This window comes from Papilio polytes, unplaced genomic scaffold (assembly GCF_000836215.1).
Source record: "Papilio polytes unplaced genomic scaffold, Ppol_1.0 DF824303.1, whole genome shotgun sequence".
Classification (NCBI taxonomy): Eukaryota; Metazoa; Arthropoda; class Insecta; order Lepidoptera; family Papilionidae; genus Papilio; species Papilio polytes.
This window is the reverse complement of record NW_013524901.1, coordinates 674,059-694,556: the sequence shown is the minus strand read 5'-3', so window position 1 is coordinate 694,556 and position 20,498 is coordinate 674,059. Positions and strand designations below refer to the sequence as shown.

Sequence of the window (20,498 nt, the reverse complement as noted above, 5' to 3'; positions counted from 1 at the left end):
TTTCACACACGTATTCGCACTCGATGCCATAGCTTTAACACCCGGACTCGCGCACAGTGCATCCGCCCGGCAACGCATGCGACGCGAGACTTTTTGAATTTAAACATTATTTCGTTTACTTCGTGTAGCATATTGTCGTATATCTTATCTTATTTCTTACTAATATTATAAATGCGAAAGTTTAGATGGATGGATGTTTGTAGTCTAAACGGCTGAGCGGATCTTGATGAAATTTGGCATAGACGTAGAGGATAGTCTGGAAAAACACATAGGATACTCACTATTGTTTTTATAATTCCACGCGGACGGAGTTGCGGGCGAAAGCTAGTTAATACTATAAGTCTTCCTTTGATTTATTTGTCTATTCTAACATTGTAATAAAAGATTTGGATTTTTTGGATTTTCGTGTATTGATATAATTTAAAAACTACTGGACCGATTCTAATTATTTCACCATTAAAAAAGCTACGTTATCAGTTAGTTACATTAGGTATGTCCTTTATTTTTTTTATTTATTGCGGACAAAGTCGCGAGCAACAGCTAGTAAATGTTAAACAGTGGAAATGAAAAAAGAAATTTATCTAACATTAAATGTAGAGTAGGTATATTGAAAGGAATTTCTTAACTAATAATTATTTACGATAATATAATTTCCTCTTAAAACAGTCATCTTCATTAAGTTTTTGTTTGCAATTATTAATTTAAATTTCGAACGTCAAAAAACTTTTGATGTTTTATTTCGATCTTTTCGGGTTCCGTTCAGGAACTAATTCATTAATCCTAATCATTCTTTGTCATTCATCATTCACGAAGTTCGTTCGTTCAAAGCGTATCAATTTAGCCAACTTCCTTGTACAGTACTCGGTAATTTTAGTATTGCTATGAAATACTTAAAGGCCTTTGATGTGTGGTTTATGCCCTTTGTAAATTAAATGGCCTGATTTTTATAGTTTAGATGGAACTTAAAGATTATGACACTCGAGTGTGGTAGAATTGTAAGGATTTCGGGCACGTGCGCTAGTGTTTTTATGGGGTTTTTTTCACTTTAAAAATACTTTTATAACTGAACTTGACTACCATTGGATCTTTTAGTCTTCACTAACTGTTTTTTTTTAATACCGTGTTATGTAATTGTTTTGTTTTATACTTACCGATTAACAATTGCTGAGTGTTATCATATGCTTGGAGATCCATAAATCCATCTTCATAGAGTAAGCATTAAAAAATATTTTACGTTATTACACAAATAATTTTAGTTCGATGACAACAATTTCCAATTTAAATTAAAAATGTATTATTTACACAATCAAAAGAACCTTTAATCTTAAATTAATATTTTAATTTATGCTTTATGGCCTTAAGAATAGAGTTTAAAATGACTTACCACTCTGGCAGGGTACGCAGTCGTTGGTTCTTTGTACAGCTTGTCCTTGGCAGGGGGCGCCGCCGTTCAGCGGGTGTGGTTCAGTGCAGGTGCGTGTGCGTCGCTGGCCGCCCGCCGCGCGCCCTCCGCAGCGGCACTGTGTCCACGGACCCCAAGGCGACCAGCCACCGTTCACTATGCACACAGAGAAATAGAGTTTTTAAGATGGCGTCAAAGGGTTAACAATGGAACTGTGTTATGCTAAATGAGGTCAATGTTTTTACATAATAGTGTGTATGAAATATTAATAACTAGCTTTGTCCCGCGACTTCGTCCGCGTGGAATTTAAAAAAATATGTAGCCTATGTTCTAGACTATAATCTAGGTGTCCGAGATCCGTTCATTAGTTTAGGCTACAAATTCTAACAAACATCCATCTAGACTTTCGCATTAAAGATAATAGTAAGAGTTAAGATAATTCGTAAATTAAAATATGTGCGTTCTGATATTCAACAAGAAAATCTTTTTTTAATCCAATCGCAAAGGATTAACACCTGAACATTTCCAATGTTAACCGAAAACGACGTGTCAAATTCAATTTAAAGCTATTAATTAACCTTAAAACCGTTGATGTAATTAATTCGACGTTTAAATAAAAGGCTGAATAAATATCGGACACGCAAATGTAAAGAACATAACAAATATATATCTATGGCTGCGATCATGCATGTAGTCAGGACATGCTAGTTGGCGTGTTGGCCTAACCCGCGCTCTGCCTAGAATATATTAATTACTTTGTTATGCGACTCAAAGATATAATGAATTTGATTTCTAAATGATTCTTTTGCAGTAATAAATGGTTGATAGTTGGGCAGAACTTACGTATACTTCTCCTCAATTGATATAAAGGCTAAATAGATATTAAAATTGAATTTATTTTGCTTCCGTGTTGTCCACACGGAATTAAAAAAACTTTAGTCAAAAATGTAACTCCGTGATAATAGCTTTAATGGCAAGAGAATTACAGAATTAATTAAAATATAATTCAAATAATACTAAATTATAATATTTTTACAATACTAGGAATTTGCAATTTATTTTTTTTATTTATAATACCGAAGAAAGAGTCAATGGATTGCGTGAAAGAAGATATGGATAAGACGGCAATGAATTTAAATATGACGGCTGATAGTGATGTTTGAAAGAGCAATACTTATTGTGTCAGGTCGGCAGGGTTATTATTTTTTCATAAACTTACACGTTCGTTGTTTTCGTGTTTTTAATTAATTTACGTGACTTAGTCAGTGCGTTCGAAAGTATTTTGTTTTCTTTTCCTAGGTATACACCTCTAGGAAGAAAAATGAATAAAGCTAAAGCTAGAAATCTAATTGTTATTATGTTTGTAATGGGAGTAAAACATGCAAAATATTTCTTTACCAACATTGGGTAGGTCCATATTAACATCGACACCAGCTCACTAGACGACTTACTTAAAAATTTATTTTTCAACAACATTTTTTCCAATAAGTAATTATTTAATTTTTATTCCAGAAAGGATTAACAAAAACATTTTAAAGTAAAAAAGAAATAGAATTGTAAATGAAAATGTTTTATTACCACTTATAATTAAAATATATTTTATTTTTCAAAATGAATAATCTTTTTTTTTGAGCTAAACATTTGTATTAAAAAAGATTTGTGTATTTTAAAATGAAGCATAATTTAAAAATGTGTTTAAAATTATTTTTGTAATTATTAATGGACACGTATTTTTAAAGAAAATCATTTTTATTTATTTTGTTAATTGATGTCGGAAATAATAAAAATTATTTAGAATTAGTCTGACAAAAATTCAAATATGTAAAAATAGAATTGAACAAAAAAAAATGTTTTTTTGTTTAATTCTAACATTTTTTAAATTGTGTTTAGGTTTTTATAATGAAATATATTTATTTTAAACTAATCTTACTAATATAAAACAACTGAACAGATCTTGATGAAATTTGACAGATGTAGAGCATAATCTGGAAGAACAAATAGGCTACTTTTGATCCCGGAAATATTTACGGTTCACGTGATATAGATTGAATCGACTTTTTAATGTTTACTTGATTATTCTGAAATTTGATACAGATATAAAACAAAATCTAGAGTACTCTATGGTGTAAGCTTCATAGGTATTTTTTTATATTTCATTGTTCACATGTTTTTATAATATAACGCGAACGAAGTAGCGACCAACAGTTAGTCTTACATAAAGCATGATAAAGTACAAAGACAAGGTTAAAATATTATAAAGAAAAAACTTTACATAATACCATAATTTCCCATAATAATTTCCCTACTCAAGTATCCAGGGATAACCTAAAATGTTGTATAATAGCCGATACTTCCCTAAATTACTGGTAATGGGCAACATTACATTATCTTAACGGTTATAAATTGTCAGATTTCACAGCCCTGCCATGCCTATAAGGGGCAAATTGGTATAAATGTAGATGTTTTTTGTTGGAACATATGGGACGCTAAAAGAACACGTAAATTTTATGTTAAAACACATGATGCTTTGGAAATTGAAAATGCGTTTATTTTACTGTAAGTATTTTTAAAACCAGTTTTAAGACTCTTAAGTGACAGTTCACTATGAACATTGCAACTCTTTAGTTATAAACGTAATTATTTAGGTTATTTAGTAGTTTGATTTTAACAAAGCTATTTCTAGAAAACAAAATCTCATTATCAATCTCTTTCACCTAACATTGTCAAAATTTTAACTACAAAACAAAGATTAATTAATCGAAATTATTGATACTATTGTCATTTGCTAGATATTACGTCTTTTTCTAGAACATAACGGATACTGCAACTTGCTGTTCTTGATTACAAGAACTCAGAATTACGATCAGAACGACCACCCGCGGTCCAAATTTAAGCATTTTCTCGACTATAAAAATTAATAGCTCCATTAGCGTTAGGGTTTTGTTATTAACCCATTAAAGCACTGTTAATATAAACAAAGATGTTCCTAACAGAGGGAAATCTATAAAACTCGGAATTCGTATGGCCAAATGGGAAAACAAGATGATGGGGAATTAGGTGAAGCTCTCTAAATAACACTAATGGAGTCAATGTAAGAAAACAATTTTAAACATATGTCTAAAACACCTGGACAGTATTAATGCTGTCTCTTTTATTCACCTGTAAAAGAACAGGGATAGCGATGTCAAATCGAAACTAGACGAATTTTATTGAAAGCTGACATTTTGCCGATAATCGCAAGTTGTTTGTGTTGCTAAAATACTAACTTTTGCTTGAGACTTCGACCGCACGAAATTGAAATAAAAAAAATTTGATTTCAAATAGTGATTTTTTTTTGTAATCAGCTTAGTAATTTTCAGTTTATTATTTACTTCGCCATACTTCATACTAATATTAAAAATGTGAAAGTTTAGATAGATGGATAGATGTTTGTTGGTTTGAGTTTATAGCCCAAACGGCTTAACACATCTGGATGAAATTTGGCATAGGTGTAGAACATAGTCTGAAAGGATACGTAGGCTACTTCCTTTTGTTTTTTTTTTTAATTTCACGTGGACAGAATCGCTGGCGAAAGCTAGTATTTAGTAAAAAAAACAGTTTATAGTTGTTATTGATTGTACTGATACAATGTAATGGGCATTTTGAAATATTAATACATTTCATTTTATTTATAACTGGGAGTAAATGAGGTACGGGAAACTGTGTACTCTGTCAATTCCGGCTAGAAACGAAGGTTCTAATTGGAACAGTTAGTGCGGGTACAAGCTGAGACCAATTACGTTTATTAGAGGGCTTCGAGCCCTTTGTGTTTGTTCTATGGCAGTTGTAGCGCTTACATGCGAATTGGACAATATATCCTCGTTATCACGTCAGTGGAGTGTTCGCTGCACTGCCTCACTAATCATTTTATTTCCTTACCTATTTACATGTTCAAGGAGTTTTTACGTTTTTAGGTTTCAAGCCATTAGAAAAGAAGAAGAATTTGAATTATTTAAAATTAGAACACATTGTCGATGTCATCATTTTTTTCTCTCTTTCTGTACATAGTTTATCAATACACATATCTCCGTTAAAAATAGTTTTATTTGTTAAATCTTTTACGATATACAACTTTCTACTTACGGATATAAAGCAAACAATTACATTCGGTACTATTAGAGATTATAAAATAGTTTGTCAACCAAACTGTTGCGCGATTGGCATTTGTTTCGCAGCCCATTCAACTGTTAAGTTGGACAACTAAATATCGAGTAATGTACCTTATAAGCTCGTAAGAATCAAAGCGTGACTACACAGTTGTGCGATAGTTTATTTTTAGGTGTGCATATTTATTATCTAATCTCATACTTTATGCATGTTAAAGGAATTTTGAAAATTCTATTTCATTGTTTACATTTGTTAAATTATCAATAGCAAATGTCAAATTACATGACATTGCAAACCTTGACAATCTTGCTTCCTTGATGTTGGCAGCAACTTATGGTCTCTTTCCCTCATTAAGGTTTTCATCCAAAATATTTACTCACTAAGTTGAATGGCGTGAAAATATATAGCCTAAAGCGTGACGTAAGTGTAGGCTTTTCATTAAAGAAAGAATTATTCAAAAATATGCTGTAATTGCTGACATCTTAGGCAACAAAGAAGTGTGTGTTTACGCTTTATTATAATAGTATAGATTCGCGACTATTAATAAGAAACAAACGGTTTAGTCCGCCATGCCAAGTTGGAGGTGGTGATTGTAATCAGTTAGCGAGGCGCCATATTTCCAAGATGGCGTGGGCGATCGCAGCGCCCTAATGATTCTCCCATGCGCCGGCGCACTGCTATAATTGCAAGGCATCGGCTCGTGCCCTTTGATCTTTTGAAGTAAAGATAGTTATTATGCACAAGTGAGGGTGAAATAAGCATTAAATAGCACTAGACCCGACGCCGTCCAATAAATCGCAAATTAAATGAAACCCATGTCTAAGGCTCGTTAGCGCACGCAGCATTAAACTGTCTAAGCCTTCCTGCGGTATCATTCGATTTATTGTTGTATTATTACGAGTTATTACAGTAATGTAAATGCAATCAAAACGGGCAAAGGTTATCCAGGAAAACTCATTATGTAAGAGAAATTTCAACTATATATAAAAATAAGTACAGCAACAAAAATGCATTTCAAAATAAACATACTTAGGTGAACTTTTTTATAGTGTTTTAAAAATCGACATGTTCCTAACCTTATCGTAATCAATGAAAAACATCGTGTCGCAAAACAAAAGAAAAACTAACAAAATTTCACCTTTGTACAATTGTCATGCAAAGTGATATTTACAAACCTTTATAAAGTAATTATTTTAAACTCACCATAAACCGTCAAAAGCGCGGGCTCCGAGACTCTCTTGCCCGCGATATTTTCAGCCACGCAACTGTAGTTAGCCATGTCCTGGGAACAAAAGTCTGCGTGTAATATACAATTATCACGATATTTGTTTGTTTGTAATAAACAAAACCACGATCTCATATTTGAAATTCCTTAACGTTAACGGTAGACGGAATGAGGTTAATACAAAAGTTGGCGTGTGACGCAATTTTATTATCATGTTTTATGGAAATTAAACAAAAAGTTCAATTTTGTTAATTGATGAAATGAAAAGGTAAAGAATTTGTTAATTGATTGTTAATAATAAAAAACGCCGTTAGATTACCATATTAATAACAAAATTTATGCAACGAAACAAAGAAGCAATCTATACTAATATTATAAAGAGGAAAGATTTGTATTTTTGTATGTATTGTAATAACTCAAAAACTACTGGACAGAATTCAAAAATTCTTTCAACATTAGAAAGGTAATTTATCTGTGAATAACTTGGGCTATGGCGTTTATTGTTTTTTAATTTGACAGGGACGTAGTCGCCGATGTCGTGAGCAACAGCTAGTTTTTTATAAATTGTTTTAATGTAATGTAACATTTTATATAACTTTTGCGTAACAAACTTGATCTATTTCCACATCTGAAAAACTCCTTTTAGTTTTTATTTCCTTGTTACAGTTAGGGGAAAAATGGTTAAAACAATGCCTATAGTTTGACTGTAAGATTGATTAATTTTAAGTTAATTTATCTAAAAATGGTTCATAAGTTTTTTTTTTCATATCTTTCGCAAACTTTCGGTCTTCAGTACACTTTAGACTTGAATCAATAGCAGTTGTCAATGTATCCTGTTGCATGCCTACGCCTGATCTGGCCATAGTTAGCTAATGATATACATTTTAAAATGTAACGAGCTATCAACTAATAATAACTAATTTCTGATGAAAATATATGTATAATTGTTTCCTTAAGACCTCTACAAGAATGTTTTATTAAATTTATTAATTGGGTTTTTGAGATCGATGAGAAAAATGTATTTAATTTATTTCTATTACAGAAGGTGCAAATGAGCAGCAGAATACATAATAAACTAGATATATCCTTAAAGTTGTGAATACCAGAACAATGAACGATGACATTGCAAATAATTTTACAAAACAATACGAACATCTACAGTAAGCTTTTTAACAAAGCGTTTCCTTCCCTATAATCAACAAGTAGGTGGTCTTTAAAACGCGAGTTAAATTTGCTACTTTAAATCACAAAGGATGTGTTCATTAATACAAACGACGCACGACTCATGATTATAAACATTACATTTAATTAAGAACGCTCTCCAACACCTTTGTACTCAGAGATAATGTTCCAGGCTACAATGAGGGAGACGCGACTGACAGTGTCTGCGATTAATCCATGTCTGGCTTTAGTGGCTAATTAGTAAACGCCGTGCAGCGGAAACCGGAGATGGAGTGAGAAGCCGCGATACTGCGGTTATGGATATCATGGCTGTGGTAGACGCAATGCAAACACTGCGCTCTTGTTCTTAGGATTAATACTAACATTATATAAAGGAAATATAAACCTTAATATTTCGTAATGTTAAATTCTTAAGGTATTAGATAGATTACTAAATAAGCCTATTTATGGCCGGATTCCCAGCTACCTTTCGTGAGTGTTTCTTTCAATGACTTAACATTAATAAATCGATAGGTAATAACAAAATAAATATTAACTTCAGAAACCAAATATTAAAGAGTTACTTGTAATCAAGATTATTGTGCAACTGATAACAAAAATATAAAAACAAAGTAAGAGTTGTTGTCAACAAGACATATGTACCGAATTAATTTAATCCCGGACACAAGCTTGTGCTTTTATCAACGACGGGGCGAAGCTTTGAAAGAGTACGCCGATGGACGCAAAAGGACAACGCGGTGACTTGTGTCGCAATTAATAAACGTCAGTCCAACCCGACTAATTAGTCGCAGTCGCTTCCAGATAAAACAAACAATTCGCGACAAGCCGACAAGATGTCGCGATCGCGGCCGCTGATGGCTACGCTTCTGTGCGTAACGAGCCGAGGATTGACGTCTCTTAACGCTCATTTGTACGAGCGCTTTTTTGACGCGTCGATTCGCGGGGCGATGGACGTTTTAAAATCGCTCTTGTTATGTTCACCTAAAACTGAAATTGCAACACTACACGTTAAAAGGTAGTGCTTTAAAAGCGTAGAAGTTTGAGCAAATGTATCTTCTTGTATGTTCATTTCGACGGTTTTTTAACGCGCGTTATAAAAGCGTCCGTGCGTCTAAATCTAATTAAAATTACTGGGCACGTAGCTCAGGAAAAAAGGATTACATTAACCTAACTGGTGCGTGTTAGTAATCATTGGATAATTTGTAAAATTTACATTTTTAGTCAAAATAAAGCGCCATTTTATAGCAGTTTACGATAATGAACATTTAACAATGAATGTTTTGCGATAAACTGCGGCTCATAATTTTAATTTAGTGTTAAATAATAAGAAAGCAGTTATTAATTAATCAGGCGCCAGGAAGTGTAAGTATTACATGTATTACATCATTTGCAAAACAAACCCTTACTTAAACTCTGATATGTCGCCAAATGAAACACGTTTCTTAAAGGATGTGACTCACGCAAATGACTAATAAATTCGCCGGGCATGGGATTAACGTCCTTTTGTCTTAAGAATTAATGACACGTTTTGCTTGAACATGCTTTTAAATTGAAACTCTTTGCTTAGCTTAGGACAAGACCCAATTCTTACACGTGTGCGTTATCACTTGTTTGTTCTTGTGGTTTCGTTAATGATAATCTGACTGTTATAATGATTTATATTCCCATTAATTTTATGAACAAAGACGGGAAAGATTTAATGCATACTTTTAAATGTGTCCGACACGTGGTTGAGATATTGTCTTAAATTGCGCCCGATTTCAACTTCCATATCATTCTTTTAAGGATTTAAAAAATTTCAATACAAGTACATTATGTAAGTTTTTTTATGAAATAACAAATCAATCATAATACCAGCTGTCTGTAAAATGCATAGAGTGAGGGCGAAGGGCGTATAACATAGGGTGGTATCGAAACTAAATGTCATGTGTCAATTATAATTATACGATACAAAAGGTATATCTTTTTAGTAATTATTGCCTCCCTTTCATACTGTGACTTTTATCGCAATGTAATTCAATCTCCATTTAATCGAATAATAACTTTTTCTCGAGATGTTATCAATGTGGTTTTTTAATAAGGATCAATTTTGATACTAGCAAATCCTAACACGGCAAAGGTTCCCTTGAGAAATTATTTAGTAGGCAACCAACAAGAACTAAAAAAGAAGACCTTAATTACAGTAATTGTGAATAGTCTCAACTTCTAAATATTAAAAAAGAGTCCAGTGCAATTTAACATGTATGTACAGTCAGGAAAACTGGCGATGTTCCTCTTAAAGATACAACTTTCGAACATTTTGAGACGAGTCGCGGAACAAAAAACAATACAACATAGCTTATAAACGCATCTGTACAAAAAGTCGGATAGTTTATTACATTTTATTTACACTTCATCCCATTCACTGCTATCTAATTAGCTATTTGTAAAGAGGCGGAGTTTGTGATGCCAATGAACAAGGCATTTTTTTCTAAATGTAAACACCGCGGATTTCCGCGATTGTACATAAGTAAAATGCATAAACACACCTGTAACGTAGCTCTAGATATGACGAGGTTGCCTTCAGCCGATATAACCACGTTGTGGTCTTGTTGCAGTGGTGTGCCATGTTTCAGCCAAGCGACGCGAGGTGGCGGTACTGCTTCTGGCGGTGAACAACGCAACGATGCTGTAAGCCCCGCTTCCACTGATGTTGGCGATGGTGACATTGAAAACTGCTTCCTTATATCTGTAAAAGATATGCCATATTAAAGTAAATATATTACGAAGTTTTACTTTTTAGCAAATCCACACATCGTAAGATAATTGTTTTGTTGCTGAAGTTTCTTTATTTTATGACTAGCTTTTACCCGCGACTCCGTCCGCGTGAAAAAAAATACAGCCTACGTAAGTCATAAATTACCTTTCTAACGGTGACAGAATTTTCAAAATTGGCTCAGTAGTTTTTAAGTTATTCCAATAAATACAGAAATACAAATTACAAATCATTTCTCTTCAATATTACTATAGATTAGTATTAGTTTGACCTAAGTGTCACCAGAGTAAAACACCAGTTAGGTGTTTCGGAAACGCATTTCATGAAGTTATCGAACCATAAACACTAACCAATGGTTAAATGAAGTCCCAACTTCATTTAACCATTGGTTAGTGTTTATGGTACCCGGACATAAACGTATTATAAAAAAAAAACAGTTAAATTACGTTTAGTGTAGTTTGTTATTGTCTTTGAATGTGTTATTAACCTCATTACTGCAAATTGAAGACGAAAAAAAAAACATTGAGCTACCATCTTCCTGTTCATGCCAACAACCTGACATATTTGTGTGGGTGGAAAAAGTAATTAATATCTTCGTACGTGGAATATAATTGAGACGTCACTGTTAATATAACAGCAGCCGATGGCCCGCATATCGAATTTAATTAAGGAATAAAAAGCGTGCTCGGATCTCGTGTGACAGTCGTCAATAATAATCGAGACATTCTCAAAAGCCAAACTTTGCGAATGAATTCAATAATAGCTGCTATTGGAGCAATTTAATAATTCGTTACTCGGTTCGCTAAAAGTTTAAGTAATAAGAGGCAGCGTTTTAATTATTTTGTGAATATAGTATTCGGTATAATTGCATAGAGGTAGGTAGAAAGATTTTTTATTTCGCGTTTATTTTTTATAGAACACTAGCAATCACCCGCGATTCCGACAGCGTCGAATTTAAACAAAAAAGTGAGTAGCCTATGTATTCTCCCATACTGTCTACATTTTTGCAAAATATAATCGAAATCTGTTTAGCCGTTTAATTGGCAAACTCTAATATCCATCCATCTAAACTTGCGCATTTTTAATATTAGTTATATAGTTAAGTGTAAATTGCAATCTTTCGTTTCGTTAAAAATTCGTTTGCGCACACATCCCATATTATATAGTTCTTCACTTGATTGCAAAACATTCCCGCGATCACTTATAAATTGGACCAGATGTTGCCTCCTGTCTTCCCATGTCAATCCTAATAAAAAATCGTAACCACAATGTCGTTGTACAACGAGCACTCGGCCCACTAGGTACCTATAATTGCCTTTCATTAAACAATTTAACGCTATTTAGCCGTTTATCGACTAATCGCATATGCGATGGAATAATTGAACTATTATAGTAAAATACTACGTAACTTTAGGCCTCATGTTTTAGTCAAAGTACCGTACGAATGAGGCTTTAAAAGCCTATTATATGCTATTAACATATTTCTAATTGTTTATTTCTCTTTAGTTGTTAAATGACATATTAAAATCACTTGCATTAAAGTTTTTAAATTTATTAGGTAATCGCTAAAAGAGCATAAAAAAGTCATGATATTCTAAACTTGAAACTTAATTAGCGCAATTACAGACTAACCAAGTAAACACACTAAAGAAATTCAGCAATAACAATATTTCTTTACTGGCATTCATAAATGTATCATAAAATTACCTTAATGTTCAGAAAAAACTGAAATGAATTCATAATTTAACTGAATAATGTAGGTAAGAAAAATGGTTCCAAAGCAGCTGCGTCTTATGATTTACGGTAATACACGAAAAAAGATATCTCAACACTCGGTGTTCGAATAAATCACAACTTTGTTACTGCAATTAATTATTAAAACAAAGAAAGATTTTACATGAAAGGAAAAACTTTTTTGCTATTCTTGGCCATAGAGAAAGCGAAACTTTTAAATAAATCAAACGGTAACTACATCCGGTCATAAATAAAATTCAACCAATATTAAAAACCACTATCACAGTCATTTAATAGTTACTTAGTCACAATAGACAAATGTAATCTTCACTAAGGGACTATCAGCCGCTAATTAACGTCAGTGAGTGTCCTTGCACATCATTTATGGCCAGTTTCCCAGCTATATTTAACCATTCGTTAGTGTTTTTGGTTCGATAACTTTTTGAAATTCGTTTCCGAACTACGTAACTTGAGTTATACTCCTTTTAATTATAATTTAACGGACCACTAATGAATCATTAGGCAATCTTTCTTAATATTATAAATGCGAAAATTTAGATGGATGGATGGTTGTTTGTTAGAGTTTGTAGCCTAAACGAGTGAACGAATCTCGATGAAATTTGGTATAGATGTAGAGGATAGTCTGGAAGAACACATAGGCTACTCACTTCTGTTTTTTTTTTAATTCCACGCGAACGGAGTCGAGGGCGAGAGCTAGTGATAAAATAAATTGAAACTGCAGCAACCCAGCATCAATGGTGATTAAACTACTGATAAAATACAGATACTAAATCAATATAACCAACTTAATTTTGTAAGCTAAAAGCATACCATTTGAACCTATAAAGCCATATGTTTTATAAGAGCGCTAACCTCATGTTTCGAAATTCACTCGACTACCGCAGTGGTGAACAATAAAACCAACACGTCTTAGCGCATCGCGGGTAAGGCGCGAGTGAAACGCGGGCAAGGCACGGGCGGGTAATGGAGCGAGCATTCACCAGATTTATGGCTGCGTTCGCTCAGACCACTTCACAGTTGAAACGTTCATTTTGCAGTGCGCGAACCGGTGCATTAGTTACTCTAAACGTGCTCCAACTGATATATGGGAGGATGGAGAGTAAAAGGTTGCAAGGCGACCTAATGTCACGATACCATATGTTTAGACGAAACTTCTTGTTGTCATCTATAACTACGAGTATACTGATATTATAAAGAGGAAAAATTTGTATTTTTGTATGTATTGATATAACTCAAAAACTACTGGGCCATTTTCAAAAACTCTTTTACCATTAAAAGCTACGTTATCAATCAGTAACCTAGGCTATTTTTTAAAATTAACACGGGCGAAGTCATAAGCAACAGCTTGTGATTAATAACAGAAGCATGTCGCAGCCAACGATTGACTATTTTTCTCTAAAACTTCTTACTATAAATTACACAATGTTATAGTTTCAGTAACAATACTTTTTTATTTCTAACAAAGAAATGAAAAGAGCTTTAGTTTTTTCGTGCCAGGAACAAGTAAGACATATTGGTCATGTAAATAACAAACATCTTGTACTAAGTGCTGTTTAAAATTCTTATGTTAATTTATAATAAGTGATTACATTCCAGCGCTGTCGTTGTAAAGGACAGCAAATGCTGGACAGATGGCGCGTAATGCCGCCGACATTAAAGGATTAGTCTCAAGTCACAACACTATTCTAACTTATAAATTAGAATTACAGCAGCTGCGTATTTTTACAAAAGTGCCGCCCGTGAGATAAATTTTTTCAATACACATTACATAACGTTGCAGTAAGAAATAACGCATTTTTACAAGGAACTTAGAGTCTTTTCTATTTCAATTATTACGGCTGTAAGTAAACATGTAGTTTCAAAAATTCATCGCTAAAGGTCACCGACAGAGCAAAATATCAGCGGCTATTATGAATATTTGCCTGACAGTTCCGAGATTGTATTCGTAACGTAATAGATGTCATTTGTTTGAGGTTTGTTAGTGATGCGATGATTTGATCTTAAGAGAACGTTCTCATTAATGTTAGTGATAACCTCTTTGTACGATTTACAAGAGAAGCTATAGTAAATTCACAAAGCTAAATAGTTTTCAGTTTTCCAGTCAAATGGACGGTAAAAGACCTTTAGATTCTTAAGTCACATGTCGCGAGCGCAGTGATATACTGCAGTTAAAAGTGTTCAACTAAGAATCGTAGAAATCATGGTTTCTACTATGTTAGTGAGCATGAATGATAAAGGGGAGTTTTCATAGAGCAATAAATTAACCAGACTACGTTTCATTTCCTGTACATTCGTATCTACGGAACTGAAGCGAGCAGGAATTGCTTGAACCTTGCAACTTGGGAACATGCGAAATGCTTAGACATGGCTTCTTACTAGTAACTTTAAAGGATAACCTTTTAAAAATACTCGAGGATAATGAACAGTAGGAGCAGGAGGTATTTAATATTATCTTAGATTTCTTGGAAGAAAATTTTTCACGTCAACATCTTTCTTAAATTAAAAATACTTACGTAATCTTATTTAACATTATAAATGTGAAAGTTTAGATGGATGTTTATTAGACTTTGTAGCCTAAACTGCTGAACGGATCTTGATGTAATTTGACATAGAAATAGAGGATAGTCTGGCAGAACACATAAGCTACGCACTTTTTCATTTAATTCCAAGCGAACAGAGTCGCGGGCGAAAGGTAGTATCTCATAAAAGAAACATTACTTCTTCCCTACCATCGCCCCACGGCTTACACGTATACTTAATATAACACGTGCTCATCGATCCATTAAAAAGTACCCGGATAATAACTTAAGGGACAATTTAAACGCAGTGGGTAGCTCTAAATCTTCGACTAGGAGACTTAGAAGTGACACTTTTACGCACACTGCGATACCGCGCGTACATACATTAATAGCGGCATAGATGCCACTTGTGAGTGTATTTAAAGCTCTCAGGGAACAATTAAAACTGTCAGAAGGAGAATTTAAACCGTTTGTGTTACACACGGCTGCTTCGCGCAATTAGGACGAAGTGGGAACGTCTCACTTGCTTCGCGCTTCTCTGTTCTGTTTCGAGTATATTTAGACATTTATGAGTTTCAACTCCGCGTGTTTATTCTGATTCTCGTTCAATTTACTTCTTGCGAGGGATTTTATTGTCTTTGTACAAAGCCGCCTTTGAATGCTCCAAAGGATGCGTATTTATTTTTACTAATACTTTAGTATTTCTATAAATATATCATTGAGGATAAACAATTATGTACCTACGTACAATTCTAACTAGAATATGATAAAATTCGCATACTATACAGAAGTAATGAGGCCTAGTCCCTTTCCCTTTCCATCCTTTTCTTAAGAGGAAAGGATGGGAAAAATGGATTTGACGGTGAAGGAGACGCATAGGAAGGGGAAACATTCTCTTTATATGCGTCTCCTCCTTCGTCAGTTAAGGGTAGGCAACGCATCTTCAATTGCGGATGTTTTTGGGCAGCGTTCACTTTCCATTTCGGTGGATTCAGGTTGCCGCTTGCTCGTGTGCCACTTCATATTATAAAAAAAATCAGCAAGCACATATCAAGGAGCTTATTTAGATAAATCTGGCAATCTAAAAGTCTATTTATATTGCATTTCTTGGTTACTCGTTATTAGACAAAAAGATTATAATGTATACTCTAAAATGGATTTCTATCAAGTAAAAATCCACAAGGCCATCTGATGTTAGAGAAATAAACATCTTCAAGTTCACCTTTCTAATTCCAGAAGTAACTGGTCTCACTATCTCTAAAATCTAATCGATAGAGCAATCGTTGTAAATAATAAAACAACAACACTCCATATTGTTGTATATCGCATAGATTTCAATACAGCACGAGTTGCTCCACTGAACGTAGCTGCTAATCGCCGCCGTATATTAAGAAACGTCCGACATAAATCTGACAAACGGTCTCTCCGACATTTATTTAATATGCACAGAAGATTTACCTCCCGGGAACATTGAATTTAATCGAGTCTCAGTAATCGATTTTGTGGAGTATTGAAGCAATTCATCTTTTGTTGTTACACCTTCGAATTTACATACAATGATTGACGGCTTGTAAGAAAATAAATCAAATATTGCCATATTTGAATGATCGATAATTGACTCGAAGTTAATAGGATTGCCTTGTAACGATTGTAATAATAATTTTTGGTCAGTAATTATAGATCGTTTAATTTATTCATGAAGAGTTTTAACATGTAAAATTATGAGTCTCGGTCGGGTTTTGCGAAAACTGTTTTTATTATGATTAAAAGGTCATGTTTTGGATCTTAATTTTTTTTAGTTACGTTAATATCTTAACATTGTTTAGTATAAACAATGTGTGTGAAGTTTTCATTTGTCATTTGAGTTTCTTTTAGGTAGAGAATTTTAAAGAAATATTTGTCTACGAATTGGAATGGATAGAAACGGCCGTCGAACTGGGTTAGTCTATAATTATCAACGGAAGCTCACTCAAATTATGACTTTTGATGAAATGTTGCTCGGCGCCCAATTCGAAGCGGATATAGGGAGTTTTAAAACAGTTTCGTTACATAATGACAGTTGATCGACCTTTTTATTACTCGGATGTTGGTGTATATTTGTATCAAACCGAAAAGGTAACATAAAATAAAAACATACATTTCTAAACGAAGAAGTCGACAAGTTTCATTTATCGATACGATAAAAGTTTGAACGTTTTAAACAAATATTTAATCTAGTTCAATACTCACATGCAAGTTTAACAATTGCCGGTTGACTGCGAATGTCTCCTCTGCTACTCCAAGCGAAGCAAGTGCATGAGAACTCCTCACTGAAGTACTCCTCGACCTGGTCTCTGGTCACATTGCACTCCGCTTCGACAATCCTGACACCACTTTGAGGATCCACGAATTCGAACTGAGTGCTGGCGACAGATCGCACGTCGTTACACTTGAAGTATACTTGCAAAGCATTGGCTGCGCGACATCTTAACATTGCTGGTTTGTTTCTTACTACGAACGCGTGCTGAGGTTCTAATAGAAATATTGGTAGATCATCTGTTGAACTTTGTAACAAATGATCTCCGGAGAGCGATGGTAGCTCGTCTGCGTCGTCTCGACTGTCGTGGTCGTCGTCCTTGTGAGATTCATGATCGTAATCCTCTTCTAAATAACCTTCATGGTTAGGTGCTGGGTGATTGTTCTCAGAGTTGTAAGGATCTAATGCCTCGGCTCCCGCAGGGTGAGCGTACTCAGGTCGCAGTGGTATCGGTGGAGTGGGAGCGGCTGTGATGTGATCCGCCTCCGTTGAACTCGACGTCTCTGTAACAAAAAAAAATAGATTAATATGAAGAATCAACATTGAATTTTATATCATAAAATTACAAAGTATATAGAGTTATACTTTAAAACATTTGAATTACTATTCGAACGAAACTAATTTATGGCCGTGTTACTACGGCCGTGTTACTACGTTTTATTGTTTTTTAATTAAATTCAACGAAAGGGCAGTATAAGGTTAATTAACAGTAACAATAAATATATCGCACATGGCAGAAAGAATGTAAGGAATTTAAAATTGTCTACGCACCATCTGTAACCACGGGATGGGAAAAACGGCTCTCGAAAACAAATCTTATTAAGGAAAAATAGATTCCTGAAGGAAATAGCTCTCGGTCCCTACGAAACGGAAATAGAAACACATAGAACGGAAGTGAAACTAATTAAGTTATCCTCGCTCTGTGCGAGTCGCGGCTTATTTTAGTGCTATTCCTCGCTACGAATAATAATACAATCCTAGAGGTATTACTGTCAACACCGCTGGAAAAGTAACATACACTGATGTTCTGATAACAATTCCTGAGCGAAATTCCGCAGAGGGTGCTTTAAATTTAAACCCCAATGAAAATTTTATCTTACCACCAAAACATTTTGGTCCAATTTTCCATAGCAGAAAGACGAGTTGTTAAAGTAGGGTATACGATATCCAAATATCTATGTTTTGCGTGTAAATAGGCGCGAGTGAGGCGTCAAACCAGGTGCGGACTTTTGGAGAAATCGATGACGAGTGGAGAGAACGCTTTAAACTCAGATGCCGTTTGTTATTGTTACTGTAATAAATTTTACTCGCTATAATATGTAAAGGTATTAAAACAATGTATATTTTATAAACAGTAATTGCAAAATATAATGTAAATAGTGAATCATATTCGATTAATGTACCTAAATTCATCACACGGTTGTAAGTTCACGAAGTTTGCCACAAACGCTCATACATTACGACCGGATATCGCTGATAAAACGTCTACAAGCTTAGCTGCCAAGACTTATGCGAGTTCCATTTTGATATTTTGAAAACAAACAAGCACCAAGTGAAGAGATTTATTCTATTATGACTTCAATCAATAACGTAGGAACAAGGGCCGTGTCACTTGTTATACTGACGCAGGTAAAATCAATTATAAATGAATACCTGAGTCACTGGCGCTCCGAGCAGACGTTTGATAAAGTCATGTTTATCCCGTGTCGAATACGTATTACCGTTTGAATTGTGTAATCACTTTATCGTATCGAGTGGCGTCAGTTTTAATTGGTTTTTAGCACTTCGATTAGATTTATAACCGGTATTTCAATATCCATCGTAATCTGGTCCGTCTAAGTTCAGTAAGTCATTCGTTTTGATTTCTTCATCGACGCAAACTTCATTTAAATATATAAATCTAATATCTACATTCACTCAGATATCTATTTAGTTTTAATCAGCGGCCATTTACGATTTTAAGTGATTGAAGTACTCACGTTTCTTTTCAACTGTTACGAGTGTTATCTTGGTAAGTGACGAAATCCCGTGTACTCTCAAAACGGCTTGTTAACTCGAAAGTCGGCTACGTGCACCCTATTATGTCTCGTCTCTAGCTTATCTAAGATCTAAAGTCGCATGCATAAATTGAAGTTATGAGAATACATTATGCGCTATTACAAGAAGCGCAACGAAAGCGGACGGACGTCACGATGCGATTGTAAAATGTAAATAAATGTCAGTGCCCCGACTGTCCCGACTGTCCCGACTGTCGGCTCCTGCTTCTACACAGTCTGCGGATTTCTCTGAATCAAACATGTTCAATGTTTTGAATTATTAATATCTAATACTAAATCTTAAGGACCCTTCCTTATTTAACATCTGAAAAGAAATTCTATCAAATCACCAACAGAATTCCAACAATCGAAAGCTGGTTTAATAGATTGTTTTCTTACTTTTAAAATACCATTTCAAATCCGACCGGCTGAGGAAATCTGAGAATGCAAATGGATAAATGCCATATCACCGCGGCACGAAGTGAAATATGTTTGGACTGATGAATGTTCGAATTCTCGAGACCGCTAACGAGATCTAAAAACAAACCGAAAACTCATCGAATTGGTATCGTCGCCCCGTCGTCGCCCCGTCGCCGAACGGTTCAAAGACGCCGACGTTTTGTCCGGCATTCCGGTAATTAAGGTCCCGATCGATACAAGTCACGATAGAGAAGGTCCTTATTGATGGGAAATACTTAATCAACGCCCGGCTCACTTCAGCGGTGGAATGTACAGCCGGATAATAAATGATCTTTAAATTTGCATTGTTTGCCTCATAATAGATGCCAGTAACTGGAGCAGACAATTTAAATCTTTCATTTATATTACATCGGTATTAAATCTAATCGGCTATATGTAATATTAAAATGGGAGTGTCTGTTTTTAACATTAAAAGAAAAAATTCTGATTACGAGAAGATGATTTTTTTGCGTTGCTAATAACGAAAGTCGTTTTTTTTGTCTCTCTGTCCGCAAGCCGCCTTGGTTCCAGGTAGTTTACGAAACGCTGGATCGACATCTACGGGACTTTCACTTAAAGGTAGCTGATCTAGACGGGCATATTATAGACTACTGTTTTATCTTAATATTGCGGGGACGAAGTCGCGGGCAACAGACAGTTTCTAATATAATTACAAATAGCAGTAGTTTTGAGTTAATTCGAATTATTTTTTTTTTTTTTTTT

At 34.3% G+C, this 20,498-nt stretch overlaps 1 protein-coding gene across 2 annotated transcripts in view; it reads right to left on the bottom strand.

Annotated features, from left to right (window-relative positions):
• The window catches only part of LOC106101935 (netrin receptor UNC5C-like), a 93,429-nt gene that overhangs the window by 21,430 nt on the left and 51,501 nt on the right, over positions 1 to 20,498 (bottom strand). For both annotated transcript variants that reach the window (XM_013281332.1, XM_013281323.1), the window contains exons 3-6: positions 17,214 to 17,783; positions 10,484 to 10,683; positions 6,752 to 6,830; positions 1,385 to 1,558 (exon numbers count right to left, since the gene is read on the bottom strand). In XM_013281332.1, coding sequence (XP_013136786.1) covers positions 1,385 to 1,558; positions 6,752 to 6,830; positions 10,484 to 10,683; positions 17,214 to 17,783 — 1,023 coding nt within the window. The remainder of the gene's footprint in view (positions 1 to 1,384; positions 1,559 to 6,751; positions 6,831 to 10,483; positions 10,684 to 17,213; positions 17,784 to 20,498) is intronic.